At 41.9% G+C, this 20,525-nt stretch overlaps 1 protein-coding gene across 2 annotated transcripts in view; it reads right to left on the reverse strand.

Moving 5' to 3' along the window:
- The window catches only part of ANK3 (ankyrin 3), a 508,469-nt gene that overhangs the window by 406,433 nt on the left and 81,511 nt on the right, over positions 1-20,525 (reverse strand). Inside the window, exon 1 of one of the 2 annotated variants that reach the window (XM_075000145.1) lies at positions 2,166-2,310. The exons of the other annotated variant lie outside the window; for it this stretch is intronic. Within the exon in view, the coding sequence (XP_074856246.1) occupies positions 2,166-2,228 (63 nt within the window). The 5' untranslated portion in view covers positions 2,229-2,310. Of the gene's footprint in view, positions 1-2,165; positions 2,311-20,525 lie in introns of those variants that run through there. 2 annotated transcript variants of the gene reach the window in all.

A 20,525-nucleotide genomic window follows, 5' to 3' on the forward strand; every position in this document is an offset into this window, starting at 1 on the left:
TGGACAATCGCTGCATTAACTTTAAGTAGGTGTCCTGTCAAGTTGTTGACAATTCATGCACACATGTTCCCAGGGCTTAAAACAGCAGAATAAATACAAGGCCTTGATTCAGTGACTTACAGTATGATGGAAATTTCCTTATGCTGACACAAAAATAAATGGTTGCTTATTGTTACAAAGAAGAAAAGCAGATTCCTTTGGATGCATATTACATCTTTCCTGTGGGCCTGTGCTACCACACTGGGTAATTAACAGCCTTGATATACACTGCCCAAAATGGACACGTTTATAACTGATCCTACCCGCCTTTCCAAGCAACAATTTCAGTGTTTCAGTGAAGCAACACAATAAGGAACACATGGAAATTATATAAAGCAATGGTATAATATTTCTAGTAGATTTAAAAATCTTAATGACACCCTACCAAAATTCAATTATTTCTACCATGCATTAGAGTTCAGTATAGCATTATGCCAGTATTTGGTTTGTGAAAGCCTATTTAAGCATGGACATGTGTGTTTTCCACCACCTTGATAAGCTTGACCAAGCATTATGCCATGGTCTCTCAATGCTCAAGAAAACAACTCACAAATCTGAGTGCAGTTGACAGTTTTGCCCACGACTAAACACTCTGTTGGTCACCGGAGGATGCATGTGGACACTGCAGCTGTATCTTCATTCCCATAGGCTGAATATCACTTTTATAATTATACCAGCCACTGCTGGAACGATTGGTGAGACATCACAGTTTGCTTCTACCTAGGTCTCCTGTGCCTTTCTATCTTCTAGGCTATCAGGCTAGTCCTCTAGAAGACATGCATGCATATTAATGAATGTTTGTGATAAAACTTGTTCTTTACTTTGAACATGTTTGACATACATCTTCCACAAAAATGGCAGATGGATTCTTTCATGCAGTGAAAATCATTTGTATATAACAGCGGAAATATTATTAAAATGTTCAAAATTAAAACCCTTAACACCTATTTGATGATTTATACTCTAGCACGTATGTAACATCATGCTTAAGAGAAGCATTTCATATGGTACAGAGGCAATATACTTTACCCCTAAATTTCTTTTAAATGGGACATTTATCTACGTTCCCAAAAATACATTTGACCCCAGTGTTTTCTTCAATCTACCTTAAATACTTCACCAAAATGAATAGAACAACGAAGAGGCTATCTACACATCTCGCAGGGGTGAAGAGGTGGTGATGCTGGAGAAGGAACCAAATACCCAGAAAAATGTAGGAGGGGACATTTTAATATCTTCTATAACAACAATTACCTCTCATCGTAATTTCTACTTCTTTGCCCTTATGATCTCTCTTAAGCCTTTCGTATTATAAAGTAACACATTAAACTAACATTTTAATTATATATCATAAATCCCTTATCTAGGAAGTTTATTTCCACTTCTGTTAACAAGGGAACTTAATTCATAAATGGGAACAGATGAAAAACATCTGTGTTTTTATATATATATATATATATATATATATAAACAACACTCTACAGATATCAGCAAAGCAAAAGTAAATATGTACAAAACTTAAGAAAGCTTCAGGTAACCATCTATGAAATTCGTCTTTGAATTTCTTCCATGAGCCTGCACTTAAAAAGCATGTTTAAAAATTAGCTCAATTTTAATTTCAGAAGTAAATTTAATCATAAATTCTCTCAACCCTAGTATATATTATATAAAATTGATGAAAATTGGCTTACAGTGATAAAATAATGTATAGGATATACTAGTGCCTTTAAAACTTACTTAAGTCTTACCATTGTCCATAACATTCATTAGCAAGTGCACACTGTTGATCAGCAGCCTTTAAAAAAAAGGCTCAATTAACTATATGTATTATTAGTCCTGGACATGAATATCACTTTGAAAAATGCAGCCACGCTAAAATTTTACATCTATGGAATATTTAATCATTAGAATATTTAAATAATGCTAAACAAGTTTCAGTGCTATTACTGTTTCTAGCAGAGAACACACCCATCAAATCCAGCATAAACAACAGCATCCTGATTCTAGCATCTTCTTTATTTCTTAAAATCAAAACCTAAACCACTCCAAATCCAACAGAAAGATGCTCACAATGCAAAATAATTGAAAACAAGATATTTCAGCATGTAGTTTATATAGGTAGTTACCTTTTTTCCTTTTTTTTTCCTGTGAGCTGGTTTAGCATTTTTTTCCTTTGCTTCCTCACTCATTCTTCAGCAGGTAAATACAAGAGGGAGAACAGATCGCTGCTTATATTCCAACATCCAAAGCTACTGCAAATATTCACAGCATTGAAACCAAAGTCTGTCTGCTGACGTTTCTATCAGACAAGTAACAGAATAACTGCTGTTTAAAAACAGCCCCAGCCTCTGAACAGACTTGAATTGCTCACAGCTTTGCTTTGTTTTAATCCAGAACAAGCTGGGAGTTCTTCACATCAAATATCTTATTTTTCTAAAATAGAACACCAATATTTTCTCTCTCATTTTAAACTAATCATTACCCCGAGATAAGATCTTGACAAGACTTTTTCGCTTGTTCATCCACAGTGTTTCCAGCCTCTAATGGTGTTGTTGAGCCACACACAGAAATTAGCTGCAGACTGCTGACAAGTCTCAGAAGCTTTCACCAATGGATGATTTGCCGTTTCTTGCAAAAGGAAAAACTGAGCATAAATTACTCCTATTGCTGATGGCATACACAACACATGTGTTGAATGCATCAGAGCATACCAGAAAAGGAAGCCTCCCAGAGAGTGATAAAAGCTCAGGTTACTGGATCGTAAAGCCACTCCCAGACTGATTGAAACAATAAAAGGCACAAAACATTGCTGAAGAAATTGCTAGATCAATGTTGACATTTCCCACTGCTATATGTCCCAGTCTGGGAGACTTACAAATTGCCAAGAGGAACATTAAGATTGATATTATTTATTAATTATATAAAATCATCACCAGTATTTCCATAAAACATGTATTTACAACTGTTCCTGTTTCTAATAGCTCACCCTCTCCCTATGCCTGTTTATATGACTGCATTCACAGGACCATTTTACTAATAGAAGACTGAAATGTTACATGCCTCATCTATGCAGAAATCTATAGACCGTTGCAGATCATATTTCCACACACTGCTGACCTACTCAGAAGAATGTTTGCTGGTTCTGTATGGCTCTTAGAAGGATAGTGGGAAAAGGGTGGAGACTTCATTATTCCACCTCTCTCCGCTGGGTGCTCCCGAAGGCTTTCTCTGCACTTACTAGATTAAAGTGCTGCCATGGTAGCAGTTTTAGGCAACAGTGTGGTCACTCTCCCAGCCCTTTAAAAAAAAAAAAAGAAACATGACAAAACAACCTCAAGAAGAGGCATGGCTCTCAGTGATGGGCGCTTGCCTCCAGGGGAAGAAGGGTTGTAGACACTTCGCTGGTGCCCAGAATAAGTCCAAGGCCCCGCTCTGCCCCATACACACCTGCTTAAAGGTTTTGGGGGGAGGGATTTTGAGTGGGGCAAGGATGAGGGATCTGGGTGGGAGTTTGGTTGCAGAAGGTGGTCTGGGGCATAGGCTCTAGGATGGAGGTTGGGTACTTGATACAGGCTATGGTCTGGGGCAGGTGATAAGGGTGCAGGGGGGCAGGGCCTTGGAGGTAACCTAGGTGCAGTAGGGAGTGCAGGCCAAGCTTGGACAAAGTTTGAGTGCAAGAGGAGGTTTTGGGTGCAAACTCAGGGTGCGAGGGGGTGTCTGGGTGCAGGCGGTGGGGTGATGTGCAGGAGAGGGTGACAGGTAAAGCCTCTGGAAGGGAGTTTGTGGGGTAGGAGAGGGTACAGGGGAATAGGGTTAGGATACAGCGCTTACTTGCGGCACCCCCTTTTTGGTAGCAGCTCCTAGGTAGGGGCCATCTCCTCATGCTGCTATCCACAGGCACCGCCCCCATAGCTCCCATTGCTCAGTCGAGGGCAGCATGAAGAGACATACACTTCCCTCCCCGAGGGCCACAGGGATGTGCCTGCAGCCATGTGCAGAGCAAGAGCAGGTAGGAAACTGCTCTAGCCCCACTGTGCTGCCAGTACTGGTGGCAGGGAGTTTGGGATAGAGATGTCAACTCCCATTTAACCAATTGAGAGGGGGCAGCTGGAGAGGCCCCTCCAGGCCAACCAGGCTGGAGTGGCCTCCCCAGCTGCCCCTCCTCCCTTACCCGCAGCACACCAGAGACCAGGGTTTCTCCAACTGGGCTGAAGTGCCCCTGACCAGGGCTGATCTGGCCTAGCTGGAGCTTCCCTGTGTGCAGCACTGCCGCCAGTGCAGGGCAGTCCAGCGTGGTCAGAACAGTCCTGGGCCTGTCATGTCCCTAGTTCTAGGCCCTTTTACATCACCCACAAATGGCAGGTGGGGCCACAGGATGCTCTGGGGAAGGTAGAGAAGGTAGCACATGGGACTGAGGGAGAAACCCGGCCCCAAACCTTGCCAGAGCCAGGAATATTCCTGGAGCTGTGGGCACTATTGGACCATACAACTGACTACCATTGCCTAGCTACACAACAGAGTTTGAGTGCTGAACCACACTGCACTTGGGAGAGAAGTTGATTTTTCACACCCCGAGTGAGAAAGTATCCGCTAAGTAACTTGCCAATGTAGACAAGCCCTAAATCATGTTCTGTATGACTCATACATCACGAAGTGGCAATGAAACCATGTATTCAAGATGCATCTAAATTATTCCATTTGCTGCATGTAAAATGGCACATCCCTTTTGAGATGCACTCTCTCTCCATTTGACTACCACTTCCCAGTTTAGATTCTTGCTCTCAGAAGAAAGATCTGTTCAGATTATATGATGGCTTACTCACCACATTCATACATTCATTCAGCTGCCAGCGTGCTAGTTTCACACATTCTATGGGAACTCTGTCCACATCAGAGGTGCTAAGTGACAATGAATTTTGACAGGCAGGCTGCATATTGATACAAATGTTCCTTCTATTAACATCAGCTCTCCCGTTCCTGCTCCAGCAGCTCAGCAGCATGGAAATGTCCACAACCAATATCCTGCATACCATAAACAATGCATAAATGATCTGGGAAGAGGGGTAAACATTAGTGGCAAGGCACGCAGACAATATAAAATTACTTAAGATAGTTAAGTCCAATACTAACTGTAAAAGTTACAAAGGGATCTCACAAAAGGGGGTGACTGAGCAACAAAATAGCAAATGACATTTAATGTTAATAAATGCAAAATAATGCACATTGGAAAACATCATCCTAATTATATATATAAAATGAGACGTTCTGAACTAGTTGATATCACTCTGAAAAGAGATTTAGGCTGTGTCTACACTAGCCCAAAACTTTGAAATGCCATGCAAATGGCCATTTTGAAGTTTACTAATGAAGCGCTGAAATACATATTCAGCGCCTCATAGAATGCCAGCAGCCGTGGCACTTTGAAATTGACGCAGCTTGCCACAGTGCGGCTTGTCCAGACGGAGCTCCTTTTCTAAAGGACCTCGGCAACTTCGAAATCCCCTTATTCCTAACAGCAGATAGGAATAAGGGGATTTCAAAGTTGCCAGGGTCATTTCAAAAAGGAGCCCCGTCTGTACAAGCCGCGTCAATTTCGAAGTGCTGCAGCTGCCAGCATTCTAATCAGGTGCTGAATTTGTATTTCAGCACTTCATTAGTAAACTTCGAAACGGCCCGAAATGGCCATGTGCATGGCCATTTCGAAGTTTTGGGCTAGTGTAGACATAGCCCTAATGAGTTATTGTGGATATTTCTCTGAAAACATCTACCCAACATACAGTGGCAGTCAAAATAGCTAACAGAATATAAAGCTCCCTTAAGAAAATGACAGAAGACAGAAACTATAATAATGCCACTATATAAATGAATGGTGTGCCCATAGCTTGAATACTGCATGCAGTTTGGGTTACCCAATTTTTTTTTTTAAAAAAAGTGTGTATGAAAATTAGAAAAGAGAGAGAAAGGCACCAAAAATGATTAGGGGTACGCAACTGCTTCCATTTGAGAAAAGATTAAAATGACTGGGACTATTCAGCTTAGAAAAGAACTAACTAATATGACTAAGTATCATTTACCACTTCCCGTATACACAAGATCCATGGGTTACCCAATAAAATTAATAGTGAGCAAGTTTAAAACAAATGTAAGGAAGTACTTCACAGAATGCATCAACTTGTGGAACTCATTGCCACTAAATATTGGGAAGGACAACAGCACACTGGGTTCAAAATAGGATTTGGTAAGTTCATGGTTTATTAAAAGCTACTAGGCAAGATGGTCAGGGACACATCATCATGCTCTGGATGTCCTTAAACATCTGACTGCCAGAAGCTGGGGCTGGATGAGAGGGAATGAATCATTCAAAAAATTGACTGGTTCTGTTCATTCCCTCTGATGCATCCGATGCCAGTCACAAGACAGGATACTGGATAAGACAGATATTGGTATGCCCCAGTATGGCCAACCAGATGTTATAATGGTAAAGATGTTTACCTTTGCAGGAGACTGATTACTCCCTATCTGCCTCAAAGCTTTCTCTATGTTTGCATCAATCAATGGTTGTTATTAAAGCATGTTCACAATAATAATTTTTAATGTATCACCACACGTGAGCTTCCTCTTATCTGTGGGTGACATGTCCTCCTTAGTGACTGAGTGTACTGCAAATAAACTCCACTGGAGCCTTCACTTTCATACAAATTGGAGAACTAATACGCTATAACAAACATGGATTTTGATATTATGATTATGAACAGTGCCTTAAAAACACAAGCAAGGAACAACTGAAAAGATTTACTTTCCAGGCTGTGTGCTGAAAGTCCCTGACTTATGACAAGAATTATATTTATAGAGAAGTTTTTTTTTTTAACACAACATGTAAAAAGCTTTTGGAAATTTCCAAAACCTGGTATTTTATCTTCAATCAGTTAATTTCTTAATGGCTGTTTCTGTGGAAGAACAGCTCTTCCTGAATTCCTGTTTCTGTGTAGATGACAGTGCTCTCTGCTGGTTAGTAGGGGGAAAACAGATCTTTATCGCAATATAATGTTAGTCTGCAAATTATAAAAAACTCATTTCTGGTAACAGAATCTTTTGCTTTGCCTAACAGTCCTGCAAATACAGGTTCAAGTGCACCCTCTCAGAAAAGGAAATACAGCATTAACAAAATGTAAAATTTTAACTAATAAATTGTGACAGACTGTCAGTATAACATGTTTTGCGTGAAGAAAATTGCTTGGGAACCACTAATCAGAAATTGCAGTACTTAGTATCAGCCATCATTAGGGAATTAAAAATAACATTCAACGGCAAGTAATTAGTCTAAAGGAAAAGAGAATGTTCAAGTGTGTTCCTGAATAGAAATCTAAAGGCACAAAAGCATGTCATATGTAGATAGAGTCAGCAGGAAGGCAAAAGTTAGATAGTCTTAAGGCTATGGAATTTCCTATGAATCCAGATCATTTGGTCAGGATGAGAGAGATGCTGGGTTTTTCAAAGGTGTGGATTCTTGATGCTCTCTCAATTCCAGACACCAAGGCATCTGCAAAAGGCCGATATATTCATGAAACCACACAGCCTGCGCTCTGCACATCCTCCACGGCACCATGGCTCATTCATTCATTCCCACCCATTCCTGAGCTAAAACACCTCCAGGCACAGGATTGTTTAAAAGCGTGCAAGAGTACACACACTGAACAAGGCCAGAAGAATTTCCCAATCCCCATGGGCTAGGAGGGGAATGAGGTGACAGCTCTCCTGAGGTGTTTCCTCACCCACCATCTTACTCCTTTATCTCTCACTCCATCGATATCCAGTTTGCACAGCTATCAAATTCAGGGACTTCCTCTAGCCTAGATGGTAATAGTGCTGTTTAGACACTGACATTTTGACTTATGGGGTTTCCCTAATCTGCAGTCGCTAAACTGGTTTATTAAAAGTAAAATCACCAGCTCCACAGAAGGACGAGCCAAATGTTAGAAACAAAAATAACTGTTTGAAATATTTAAGAGGAATAAATATTTCTTATTTTTAGCCCCCCGGCCCCCACCCTCTCCTTACAACCCACTTCTTCTTCAGCAACTACAAACATTAATCTCCAACAGTAAAACTGCTGTCAGGTAAGAGTTGACACTGGGGTTGTCAGGTGTCAGGTTTTTGACTGGAAAACCTGGTCAAAAAGGGAGCATGATGGCTCTAGTCGCCACCACTGATTGCTGTTAAAAGTCAGTTGGTGGGGCAGGCAGGCTCCCTACCTGGCTCCACATGGCTCCCAGAGTGGCGACATGTCCCTCTGGCTCCGAGGTGACCACAAATCCCCACGTCATGGACGGGCTCTGCAGCTCCCTTTGGCTATGAACTGCAGCCAATAGAGGCTGCAGAGATATAGTGTCCATACATTAAGACAATGCAGACCAGGCAGAACCACTTGGCTGTCCCTATACCTAGAAGGCAAAGGATATTTTGCCAGCCTCAGGGAGCCACCATGAGGTAAGCACTTCCCAAACTCCATACCCAAATCTCTGACCCAGCCTTGAGCCACCTTCCACACCCAAAATCCCACCCAGAGCCTGCAACCCCTCCCACACCTTTGCTCTAGAAATAAGTCCCCAGCTGAACCCAATCTCCCTCCTGGAGTCTGCATCCCACACCCCTTCCCATATTCCAACACTCTGCCCCAGCCTGGAGCCCCCTGCTATTCCCAACCTCTCTCTCAGAGCTCCCACCCTGCACCCTCTTCATGCATTCCAACTTCCTGTCCCAGGCCTGAGCCCCCTCCCACATCCCAAAACCCTCATTTCTGGCCCCTCCCCAGGCCTTCATACCCCGCCCACCACTCATCCCCCACCCCCACAGACAAAGACACACATACCACAACCCTCTGCCCCAACCTGGTAAAAAGGAGTGAGTGAGGGTGGGAGGGGGAACCAAGTGACGGGGAGGGGGGGCTTGTAGTGAACAGGGGTCTCTTGGTCTGCCAGTGTATTTTGTATAGTCTATTCTTACAAGTCTCATGTCAAGAAGTTCAGTTCCGTCTGCTTTTATGCATAAAAGTTTGCAGGATTTGGGTCTCCAGCTGTAAGCACCTTTACATAGCTCTGGTCCTGAATCTAATACTTTTACGTCATATCATGTCTCTTCATATGCATTTGCAGCGATCCTTATTTATGCTGTGCAATAAAATGGGTGGCGCCATTAAGACACTTTTACACTCCTTAGATTCTGGTGCAGCCAGTGGGACATGCCCAGTACCTGATGAAAGTTACAATAGCTCTGGGGCTGCTCTAACTTATGCTCTGCTTCCCATGTTTCCCTACAGATTCAGCTGTACAATTGTGATGCATTGGCCTACCCTGGAGGCTGGAAGCAAGACTGGTGCACAGCATTTATGCCAGCCAAGCACAAAGCGGGTGTTCTTGGGGCCACTTCCACTCCATTCACACTGCCAAAGAGGTATAAAACACCCACACTGTAATTGAAAACTAGGTCTCCAGCACCATGTAGTCATCTGCGTTTTAATGAGCTGAGAACACTAGTGATGTTTAAATAATGCCATTTGCAAAAAACAGAACAGGAAATAAGAAACTGTTAAAAATAATGGAAATCCAGGAAGATTTAAATAATTATACAGAAAATATTTGAGAATAAAAGTTTTTCAACTTTTTTAAAAACAAAGAGGACTCATAGTAAATACTGAAGATTACTTTCAAAACCACTAAAGTAAAATCACAATTCAAAAAGTTTCAAGTGGAGTTTAAATGCACTGCAGTACTGCTTTGATCAAGGGAGCTCTTGAATTGTTTAGCAGATATTGTAGGGAACAGTTATAAGTATGGACCAGCCACACAGTTAACCCATCATTCCCTGCTCATGCCAACAGGTTATTTATAAATACACACACAAACATATTGTATTTCCTTGTGAGGTGATACATTTTCCAATATACTGTAGCATAAGAAAAAAGTACCAAAGCACAACACTTAGCATAGCCAAGATCTGGGAAAACAGAGGCTGGCGGGGCCCATGCTTTAAGAAATCTCAAGACTGTGATTGGATCACAACAGGTGCCACACCCTTCCCATAATTTATTGCTTAATTACAGTATACTGTAGTCTAGATGTGAACTTTCACAAACTCAGTGACACATATCTAGTAGGACAGTTCTATTTTTAATTCAAAAATAACTCGCATAAGAGGACAAGAGGATAGGCCAAGTTAAGTCTATCAGGACAGTTCTATTTATAAAATGAAAATGACTTGCATGCAAGAAGTCAGGAGAAGGCAGTAAGTTATTGGCTGGGCATTTTGTAATTTTGTATGGTGTATTTCAGAAAGAAAACCGGAGATAATTCAGTCACTTTCTTTACCAAATCAAAACCCTAAATACTCAAATCCAGAGGATGACCAAAAGGGAAAGGAAAAATGAGAGAGAAGGGAGCGTTCCAGTAGTGTCGAAATCCACCCAAGATAGAGAATATTTTGTGCTTACTGTAAAAGTCCACCCTGCAAGTAGGCTGGCTATTGCTGCCAGATCTCTCTTATGTAAGGCTTCCTTTTATGATGTTTAACCTTGATTGCTAAATTAGTGCATTGTTGCCTTTTGCTGGGGGAGTAAAGGGTTTCCCAGTAAAAGGGAGACTTACTTTCCACAATTCCATTACAAGAAAATGATTATACCAAACTTACAGACTCCAAAATAAAAAAAGTGCCTAGTCTGTGGAGTTGCGAAAACCTCCCAAATATGAAATATTGTGGTGTTCTGACTTCTTATGCCTGCAGATATACAGGCTGAAAAAAGTGACCCTCAGAGCAGATTCCATTCATATTAGGAGACCATTATTTTAATGTGTGTGTTAAACACTAACAGTAACTACTTCACTGATGATCATTTTAACAGGCACATACATATAGTTAATATGCTAATCCAAGGTTTCCCAAACTTTATATAGTTGGGACCCATTACTTTTCCCAGTACATTTTTGCAGCCCAAAAATATAAACGCATATTAAAAAAGAATTAAAAATTAATACATTTTCTTTGTTTATTATTTATTCACAATAACAATAGTACATAGCAATAATTTGTATATTTTCTAAGGACAAGTATTTTTTTCCCCCAAGGACTGGTAGTGGACCACAGATGACACTTTGTTAAATGCTGTGCTAATCTATTATTTGATATGCAGGACAATAAGAGGCAATGACGGAGAACAAAGAGTTGGAACCTCCAAAAATTTGGAGTGCTGTGCATCCATAATTCCAGTTGAAGGCAACAGGACTGAGGTGTGGGGGAGGTGGCACTCATCACCATTGAGAAACTGGCCCTACACACACACCCACACTGGACACCCAAAATGGAAGCTCTTGATAGCCTGGACTGATTTGTTTTCCTCTCTCATGTATCTGTATCTCATGTCCGCAAAGTGGACAGGGAGCTGCAGACAGGGGAGATTAAGAGGGAGGAGAGCAAGTGAGCCTGCCACTGAAGAAGCTACCAGGTGAGAGTGCTGATCTCTGGGTGAGTGAGCATGTGCTTTAACTGCTGGCAATTGAACTGCCATTTTGATTCCAGGTGGGGGGAGTTTCAGTTTCAATTTCAGTGGCAGTTGGGACTGCCTGCCTGACCTTTTGCTCCCTTGATCAGCCTTCCCCTGTGTGACTCATAGGGGGAGGGCCTGAGAGAGGCCAGCAGGCGAAAAGCCAGAGGCAGGAGCGACCAGGGGAGCGAAGTGGACAGGGAGCTGCAGACAGGGGAGTTTAAGAGGGAGTTTGACACAGGGAGGCTACGTCTACACGTGAAGCCAACATCGAAATAGCTTATTTCGATGTAGCAACATCGAAATAGGCTATTTCGATGAATAACGTCTACACGTCCTCCAGGGCTGGCAACGTCGATGTTCAACTTCGACGTTGCACGGCACCACATCGAAATAGGCGCTGCGAGGGTACGTCTACACGCCAAAGTAGCACACATCGATATAAGGGTTCCAGGCACAGCTGCAGACAGGGTCACAGGGCGGACTCAACAGCAAGCCGCTCCCTTAAAGGGCCCCTCCCAGACACAGTTGCACTAAACAACACAAGATACACAGAGCTGACAACTGGTTGCAGACCCTGTGCCTGCAGCATGGATCCCCAGCTGCCGCAGCAGCAGCCAGAAGCCCTGGGCTAAGGGCTGCTGCCCACGGTGACCATAGAGCCCCGCAGGGGCTGGAGAGAGAGCATCTCTCAACCCCCCAGCTGATGGCCACCATGGAGGACCCGGCAATTTTGACGTTGCGGGTGTGATGCTGAGCAGGTCAAGAGTGACTTCAGGGCTCTGGGGGCATGGGTCAGGGAGTTTGGGGTGCAGGTGGTATTCTCTTCAATCCTGCCTGTCAGAGGTAGGGGCCCAGGCAGAGACAGGTGTATGCTGGAGGTGAATGCTTGGTTGCGTAGATGGTGTCGCCAGGAAGGCTTTGGTTTCTTTGACCACGGGATCCTTTTCCGGGAAGGACTGCTAGGCAGAGATGGCATTCACCTTTCGAGGAGGGGGAAGACCATATTCGGACACAGGCTGGCTAACCTAGTGAGGAGGGCTTTAAACTAGGTTCGATGGGGGCAGGGGAGCAAAGACTGCAGGTAAGTGGAGAGCATGGATACCTGGGAGATGAACTTGAAGTGGGAGGCAGTATGGGCTACACTGGGAGAGTAAAAAGAGGGCCAGGGCAAAACTGGGAGGCAAGACCAAATCAATGTCTGAGATGCCTATATACAAATGCAAGAAGTATGGCAAATAAACAAGAAGAATTGGAAGTACTAATAAATGAATACAACTATGATATCGTTGGCATCACAGAAACTTGGTGGGATAATACTCATGATTGGAATGTTGGTATTGAAGGGTACAGCCTGCTTAGGAAGGACAGGCAGGGAAAGAAGGGAGGAGGTGTTGCCTTGTACACACCTGGACAGAGGTGGAGATGGATGTAGGAGATGGATGGGTTGAAAGTCTCTGGGTTAGACTCAGAGGAGTTAAAAACAAGGATGAGGTCCTACTAGGCGTCTACTACAGGCCCCCCCTAGCCAGGTGGAGGAGGTGGATGAGGCTTTCTTTAAACAGCTAACAAAATCATCCAGGGCCCAGAATTTGGTGGTGATGTGGGACTTCAATTATCCAGGTATATGTTGGGAAACTAATACAGCAGGGGACAGACTGTCCAATAAATTCTTGGATTGCATTGCAGACAACTTTTTATTCCAAAAGGTTGAAAAAGCTACCGGGGGTAAACTGTTCTAGATTTAATTTTAACAAATAGGGAGGAAATTATTGAGAATTTGAAAGTGGAAGGATACTTGGGTGAAAGTGATCATGAAATCATAGAGTTCACAATTCTAAGGAAGGGTAGAAGGGAAAACGGTACAATAGAGATAATGGATTTCAGGAAGGCAGATTTTGGTAAACTCAGACAGCTGGTAGGTAAGGTCCCATGGGAAGCTAAACTGAGGGGAAAAATGGCTGAGGAGAGTTAACAGTTTTTCAAAGGGACATTATTAAAGGCCCAAAAGCAAGCTATCCCACTGTGTAGGAAAGATAGAAAGCATGGCAAAAGACTGCCTTGGCTTAACCAGGAGATCTTGCATGATCTCAAAATAAAAAAGGAATCGTATAAGAAATAGAAACTAGGACAAATTACAAAGGATGAATATAGGCAAACAACACGAGCATGCAGGAGCAAGATTAGAAAGGCTAAGGCACAAAATGAGCTCAAGCTAGCTACAAGCATAAAGGGAAACAAGAAGGCTTTTTATAAATATATTGGTAACAAGAGGAAGACCAAGGAGAGGGTAGGGCCATTGGTCAGTGATGAGGGAGAAACAGTAACAGGGAATTTGGAAATGGCAGAGATGTTTAATGATTTCTTTGTTTCGGTCTTCACTGAGAAATCTGAAGGAATGCCTAACATAGAGAATGCTAGTGAAAAAGGGGTAGGTTTAGAAGTTGAAATACGAAAAGAACAAATTAAAATTGACAGAAAAATTAGATGCCTGCAAATCACCAGGGCCTGATGAAATGCATCCTAGAATCCTCAAGGAGCTGATAGAAGAGGTATCTGAGCCTTTAGCAATCATTTTTGGAAAATCATGGGAGATGGGAGAGATTCCAGAAGACTGGAAAAGGGCAAATATAGTACCCATTTATAAAAAGGGGAGCAAGAATAACCCAGGAAACTACAGGCCAGTCAGCTTAACTTATGTGCCAGGAAAGATAATGGAGCAGGTCATTAAAGAAATCATCTGCAAACAATTGGAAAGTGGTAAGGTGATAGGGAACAGCCAGCATGGTTTTGTTAAAAATAGATCATGTCAAACCAATCTAATAGCTTTCTTTGATAGAATAACGAGGCTTGTGGATAAGGGAGAAGCGGTGGATGTGATATACCTAGGCTTCAGTAAAGCATTTGACACGGTCTCACATAATATACTTATCAATAAACTACTCAAATACAACTTAGATGGGGCTACTATAAGGTGGGTGAACAACTGGCTGGATAACTGTACCCAGAGAGTAGTTATTAATGGTTTTCAATCCTGCTGGAAAAGTATAACTAGTGGGGTTCCACAGGGGTCTGTTTTAGGACCGGTTCTGTTCAATATCTTCATTAACGATTTAGATATTGACATAGAAAGTACACTTATTAAGTTTGCAGATGATACCAAGCTGGGAGAGGTTGCAACTTCTTTGGAGGATAGGGTCATAATTCAAAAGGATCTGGATAAACTGGAGAAATGGGCTGAGGTAAACAGGATGAAGTTTAATAAGGACAAATGCAAAGTGCTCCACTTAGGAAGGAACAATCAGTGTCACACATACAGAATGGGAAAGGACTGCCTAGGAATGAGTACAGCAGAAAGGGATCTAGGGATTATAGTGGACCACAAGTTAAATATGAGTCAACAGTGTGATGCTGTTGCAAAAAAAGCAAACATGATTCCAGGATGCATAAACAGGTGTGTTGTGAACAAGACACGAGAAGTCATTCTCCTGCTCTACTCTGCGCTGGTTAGGCCTCAGCTGGAGTATTGTGTTCAGTTCTGGGCACCGCAGTTCAGGAAGGATGTGGAGAAATTGGAGAGGGTCCAGAGGAGAGCAACGAGAATGATCAAAGGTCTAGAGAACATGACCTATGAAGAAAGGCTGAGAGAATTGGGCTTGTTTAGTTTGGAAAAGAGAAGATTGAGGGGGGACATGATAGCAGTTTTCAGGTATCTAAAAGGGTGTCATAAGGCAGAGGGAGGGAACTTGTTCTTCCTTGCCTCTGAGGATACAACAAGAGGCAGTGGACTTAAATTGCAGCAGGGGAGGTTCAGGTTGGACATTAGGAAAAAGTTCCTAACTGTCAGGGTGATCAAACACTGGAACGAATTGCCAAGGGAGGTGGTAGAATCTCCACCACTGGAGATATTTAAGAAGAGGTTAGATAGATGGCTTTCAGGGATGGTCTAGAAAGTGCTTGGTCCTGCCATGGGAGCAGGGGGCTGGACTCGATGGCCTCTCGAGGTCCCTTCCAGTCCTACTATTCTATGATTCTTTCCTCCCCTTTCACAGATCCCCTGGTTCACTGCTTCCGTACTCAATCCTATACTGTTCTCCCTGGAGTTTTTCTCAACTAATTACATCAAAATAAATGCTATTTTATGTCAGGATAGCAATCTCAATAGGTTTCTTTCTTTGTTTTTTCTCGCAGTGAAAATGCAGTCTCGGTGTAGCAGAACTCCCACAAATTCTACCTGATTTTGCAAATTTTGACAAGGATTTTCAATTATCACAGCTAACTTGGGGAAATTTTGTTTTTCCGCTTTTCAAAAAAAAAAAGTATTAAAAACTAGTAACAACTAATGACGTAGGAAATTCCGGATGTAGTGGATTTGATGTTCATACAGAACTTTCTAAGCAGCTGTACAAAATGATAATCTCTAAAAAACATTTAAAATATTACCAAAATAGCTAACCCATAATGGTTAGTCATGAATCTATTTCACTGATCATTAAATATAGTAGAGGTAAATTGAATTTCATTGGTAGGTCTAAGTCCTTATTGTGCAAGTTGCTGAGCACCCTCAAGTCCCGTGTGGGTTATTCAGTCCACCAGAATACAGCGCCTTGGAGAAGATGTTCATCAGCCTGAAGTATTATGTTCTACATGCAGAGTTAGGCACTGCACAAACACAGAACAAAGATGCCTCCTGCCTCAAAAAAAGGGTACATCAAAGACAAATGATAACAGAGGGTTTTGACTGCATGCACTGTTTCTCAAAATGACAAATTCCTGGTCTAGATACTGTTATTAGTGAAAGTGTTGGGTTAAAAACTAAACAGAGCACTTTTCTCCTCATACAACTTTCAACAGTCACAAAATATAAATAAGAAGTACATCATTGTGAAATTAAGGTCTGAAGTCAGGGCCCATCAGTTATCAAGTCCAGGTCAGAAGTCAGATGAAACAGTTTCAGGAGCCATGTCAGTTTTAATATGCTTGTACGTTATATCATGTTTGTAGGATGGAAATATCTGAGTCGGATTATGGTTTGTGCTAAAGACCCCCTATTTGAATCCTAAAGTCTGGAGCTGGCCTATAATCCTATATTACAGAAACCCAGTTAGCATGAGTGGAGAGATACCTCACTGGGCCCCCCTCTCTCATCTCACTCACCGGACCTAGGGAAGGTTGCCCCAGCTCAGGCACGACCTTGGAGCCTGAAGGGAGGGATAGTTGCCTCAGCAACCGCATTCCACAGAGAGGCCCTGCATAGGAGAACCTAGGTATGGTGGTTTCTCCTCTGCCATTCCAGGCTGGTACTCAAAACAAATATGTTACTGCTCTATGCTGTTACTGTCTCTTTTGCTTTAATCTTCTAGATAAGCACCCCTGAATGTGCCTGTGTAAAGGTGCCATCATTGCTCTTGTAGACGCATCATCCATCTGATTAGACACATAAATGTTCTTGCATGTCTGCTTTGTTTAAGTAACTTGTTAAGAAAAACAGCTTGTGCTAGAGATATGATGTTCTATAAGCAAGGGATGGGGATACTCTGTAACCTTTTTAGATTATTGGCTTATTGTCCTCATTTCATCTTGCTGCTAACATCTATCCAGGCTTGGGTAACACCCATGCCATAGCTTCCCCCCACCCACAAACAATCTATATAACCAATTGTAATGTATTGTCTGGCAGTGCTCCACTGAGTCCTGATGGGCAAAGTGGCACTCCACCAGTGGTGTGTGTAAAAACCCTCCTGCTTGCTTCATATACAGTGTCCAGGCTTTGTTCCAACAGTGTTTCTTCATATGTGGTTATAGTGGTCCTTTACTACTGCATAAATCCCAGTACATATATAGTGATACACAGCAGCAGGAGTTATGTTTTGTGAGGTGTTATAGGGAAGAATAAAATAGAAAATGTCCATGTCAAGGACTGGAGATTAATTAGCTTAGTTCCATCATTAAGCTAATAATTATAGTGGAAGTCAGACTCTGCATTATGCTCAGGAGGTGCTAGCAGAGAGCCAGATACCAATTAAAGCAATCGGAGATGCTGTAAATTACGCCAGCTGGATATGTTCTACTTAGGACCACAGGGCAGAAGGGTATTACACTAAGCTCTGTCCACACCTCCCACTCATTCCTTAATACAACTCCCAAATGATAAATAAAAATAGTAATTAAGATCAAACTCTTACCTGACATTCCCATACAGGTGACATTTTTAAGTTGAGACCTAGGTGAATTTGTACTCCCTCTTTTGTGCTATTATGTAGGTACATGGCTTATGAACTCATAGAAATGTAAAGCTAAGAGGAACATCAAGGAGTCATCAAGTCCAGCTTCCTGTGCTGATACAGGAAATAAACCTAGACCATCCCTTATGGTGTGTCCAACCTAAGTTCTTAAGAACTTCTAATCATGCAGTGTCCACAACTTCCCTTGGAATCCTAGAGTTTAACTACCCTTATAGTTAGACAGTTTTACCTAATAGGTAACATACGTATCTCTTGATGAAGATTAAGTCAATTAGTTTTTGTCCTTACATCTTCTGTGGACAAGTCACATCAGAGATTTAAAAAAAAAATTAACCTCACCCTTCTTTTTCCCCATACTACTTTCCTTCATTTTCTAGCTCGATTTTGCCTTTCTCTACTGCATTTTAGGGACAGCTTCCTGGGAACAATATTCTGGAGAGGACTGTGGACTTTTTAATACATTTTCCATGGACTATAAATTTGCCACCATTATCATCATCACCACCATCATCATAGATAATTCAACATATCATCAAATATGTTCTGAAAACAGACTACAGTTTTTAAGGGATCCCTATTTCAGTTACATGCACGCACACTAAGAATCAACATTTTATACTGAGCATCTACCACAAAACAGGGTTTTTTCAAAACCATTTTTATGGAGAAATTGTTTCTTTATTAAAAAAAAGAAAAAGGAAAACCTTGCATCAACACTATTCTTTCCCCAATTTTTGCTCCCTCTCCTCCATCCCTTTTCCCCTCTTTTTTTCTTTATTTTTCTCACACTGAACTGAAAAAGGAGGAGGGAAGGAGAAAAGACGGCAGAAAAAGGGGAAAATGTGGGAAATGTTAAAAAATTATATGTAAAATCTCCAACAAAACACAGTTCACATTTTTGACCAGCTCTAACACACATGCTAATATATGAAGTGGCCCCAGTAATTGAAGAGACGTTCCTAGTATGTTCAATAGTAACAGAGAGAAAGCCGTGCTAGTCTATATACTATCAAAACAAAAAAGCAGTCTAGTAGCACTTTAAAGACTAACAAAATAATGTATTAGGTGAGCTTTCGTGGGGCAGAACCACTCCTTCAGACCATAGCCAAACCAGAACAGACTCAATATTTAAGATACAGAAAACCAAAAATAGTAATCAAGGTTGACAAATCAAAAAATTATTATCAAAGTGAGCAAATCAGAGAGTAGAGGGGCAGAAGTGGGGGCGGGGGGGAGTGTCAAGAATTAGATTAAGCCAAGTATGCAAAAGTGCCCCTATAATGACCTAAAAAATTCCCATCCCGGTTCAAACACGTGTTAATGTGTCAAATTTGAATATAAAAGAGAATTCAGCAGCCTCTCTTTCCAAAGTAGTAGGAAAATTCCTCTTCAGTAAGACGCAAACTCTTAAGTCATTAACAGAATGGCCCACTCCATGAAAATGCTGGCTGACCGGTTTGTGGATCAGGAGTGTTTTTATGTCGGTTTTGTGCCCATTAATTCTTTGTCTAAGAGAGTTTGAAGTCTGTCCAATATACAAAGCATCTGGGCATTGTTGGCACATGATGGCATATATGATATATTAGTTGAGGTACATGAGAATGTGCCCATGATTCTGTGAATAACGTGGTTAGGTCCAGTGATGGTATCTCCACAATAGATATGTGGACAAAGTTGGCAACTGGCTTTGTTGCAAGGAAAAGTTCCAGGACTGGTGTTAAACCTGAATTACCTACCAGAATTACCCACCAAGAGAAATAAAAAAAACAAATCAACAGGGCCAGACGAATACCCAGAGACCAGCTACTCCAAGATAGGCCCAAAAAAGCCAAGAACAGAACACCGCTGGTCATTACCTACAGCCCCCAACTCAAACCACTGCAGTGCATTATTAAAGACCTACAACCTGTCCTTAATCATGATGCCACACTCCAGAAGGCCCCAGGTGACAGGCCTGTTCTCTTCTCTCCTCCAGACAACCTCCCAACCTTATGAGGATTCTCATCCACAACCACAGTTTATACCTCAGGAACACTGGTCCTGGAACTTAACCTTCCTATGCAGCAGAGTGGATGGTAAGATCCTGGCAATGGAGTTGCTGTAAGGCCTGGAATGCGAAAAAAGGGAGGCTGGATGGAAGCCCCCTAATCCCAATGTGCTAAGATCCTGGCAATGGGTTTGCTGGAGGGAAGGGATGGAAAAGAGGGGAGTTGGTAACAGCTCCCTGAGTAATTATGGAATAAACATGGGGTTACCTGCACTGTACACTGCTGTAGGTGGGGTAGTCCCCACCATCTAATAATAAAGTTGCAGCCTGATTAAACCCATGTCAGTGTCTCCAGTCCACCTTTTCATATGTCCAGGCATCTCTCTTAACTGAATATTTAAGCATTTTTTTTAACTCAGGTAACAATCAGCAAAATTTCACTGAATTGCTGAAAAAGGAAAAAAAAATTCTACGAAGTTGGGTACACTTTATAAAAAGAGCAATCAGTTTCCACCTTCTCCCCATCATTTCACTTAAAAGAATCTATATTTACCGCCTCTGCAATCAAGTACTTCCTGTGTAACAACAATTAAAGAATTAATGCTGCCAGAATTGCTTTTAAGTTGCAGTGCATTAGAACCTACCCAGCAGAATGTTGACTGCCATTTGAAGTCACAGAAACAACTAACATAAAAGTCAAGGGTAACATCTTTCATCTACA

The sequence above is a fragment of the Carettochelys insculpta genome, chromosome 7 (genome assembly GCF_033958435.1).
Source record: "Carettochelys insculpta isolate YL-2023 chromosome 7, ASM3395843v1, whole genome shotgun sequence".
In the NCBI taxonomy this organism is placed as follows: Eukaryota; Metazoa; Chordata; order Testudines; family Carettochelyidae; genus Carettochelys; species Carettochelys insculpta.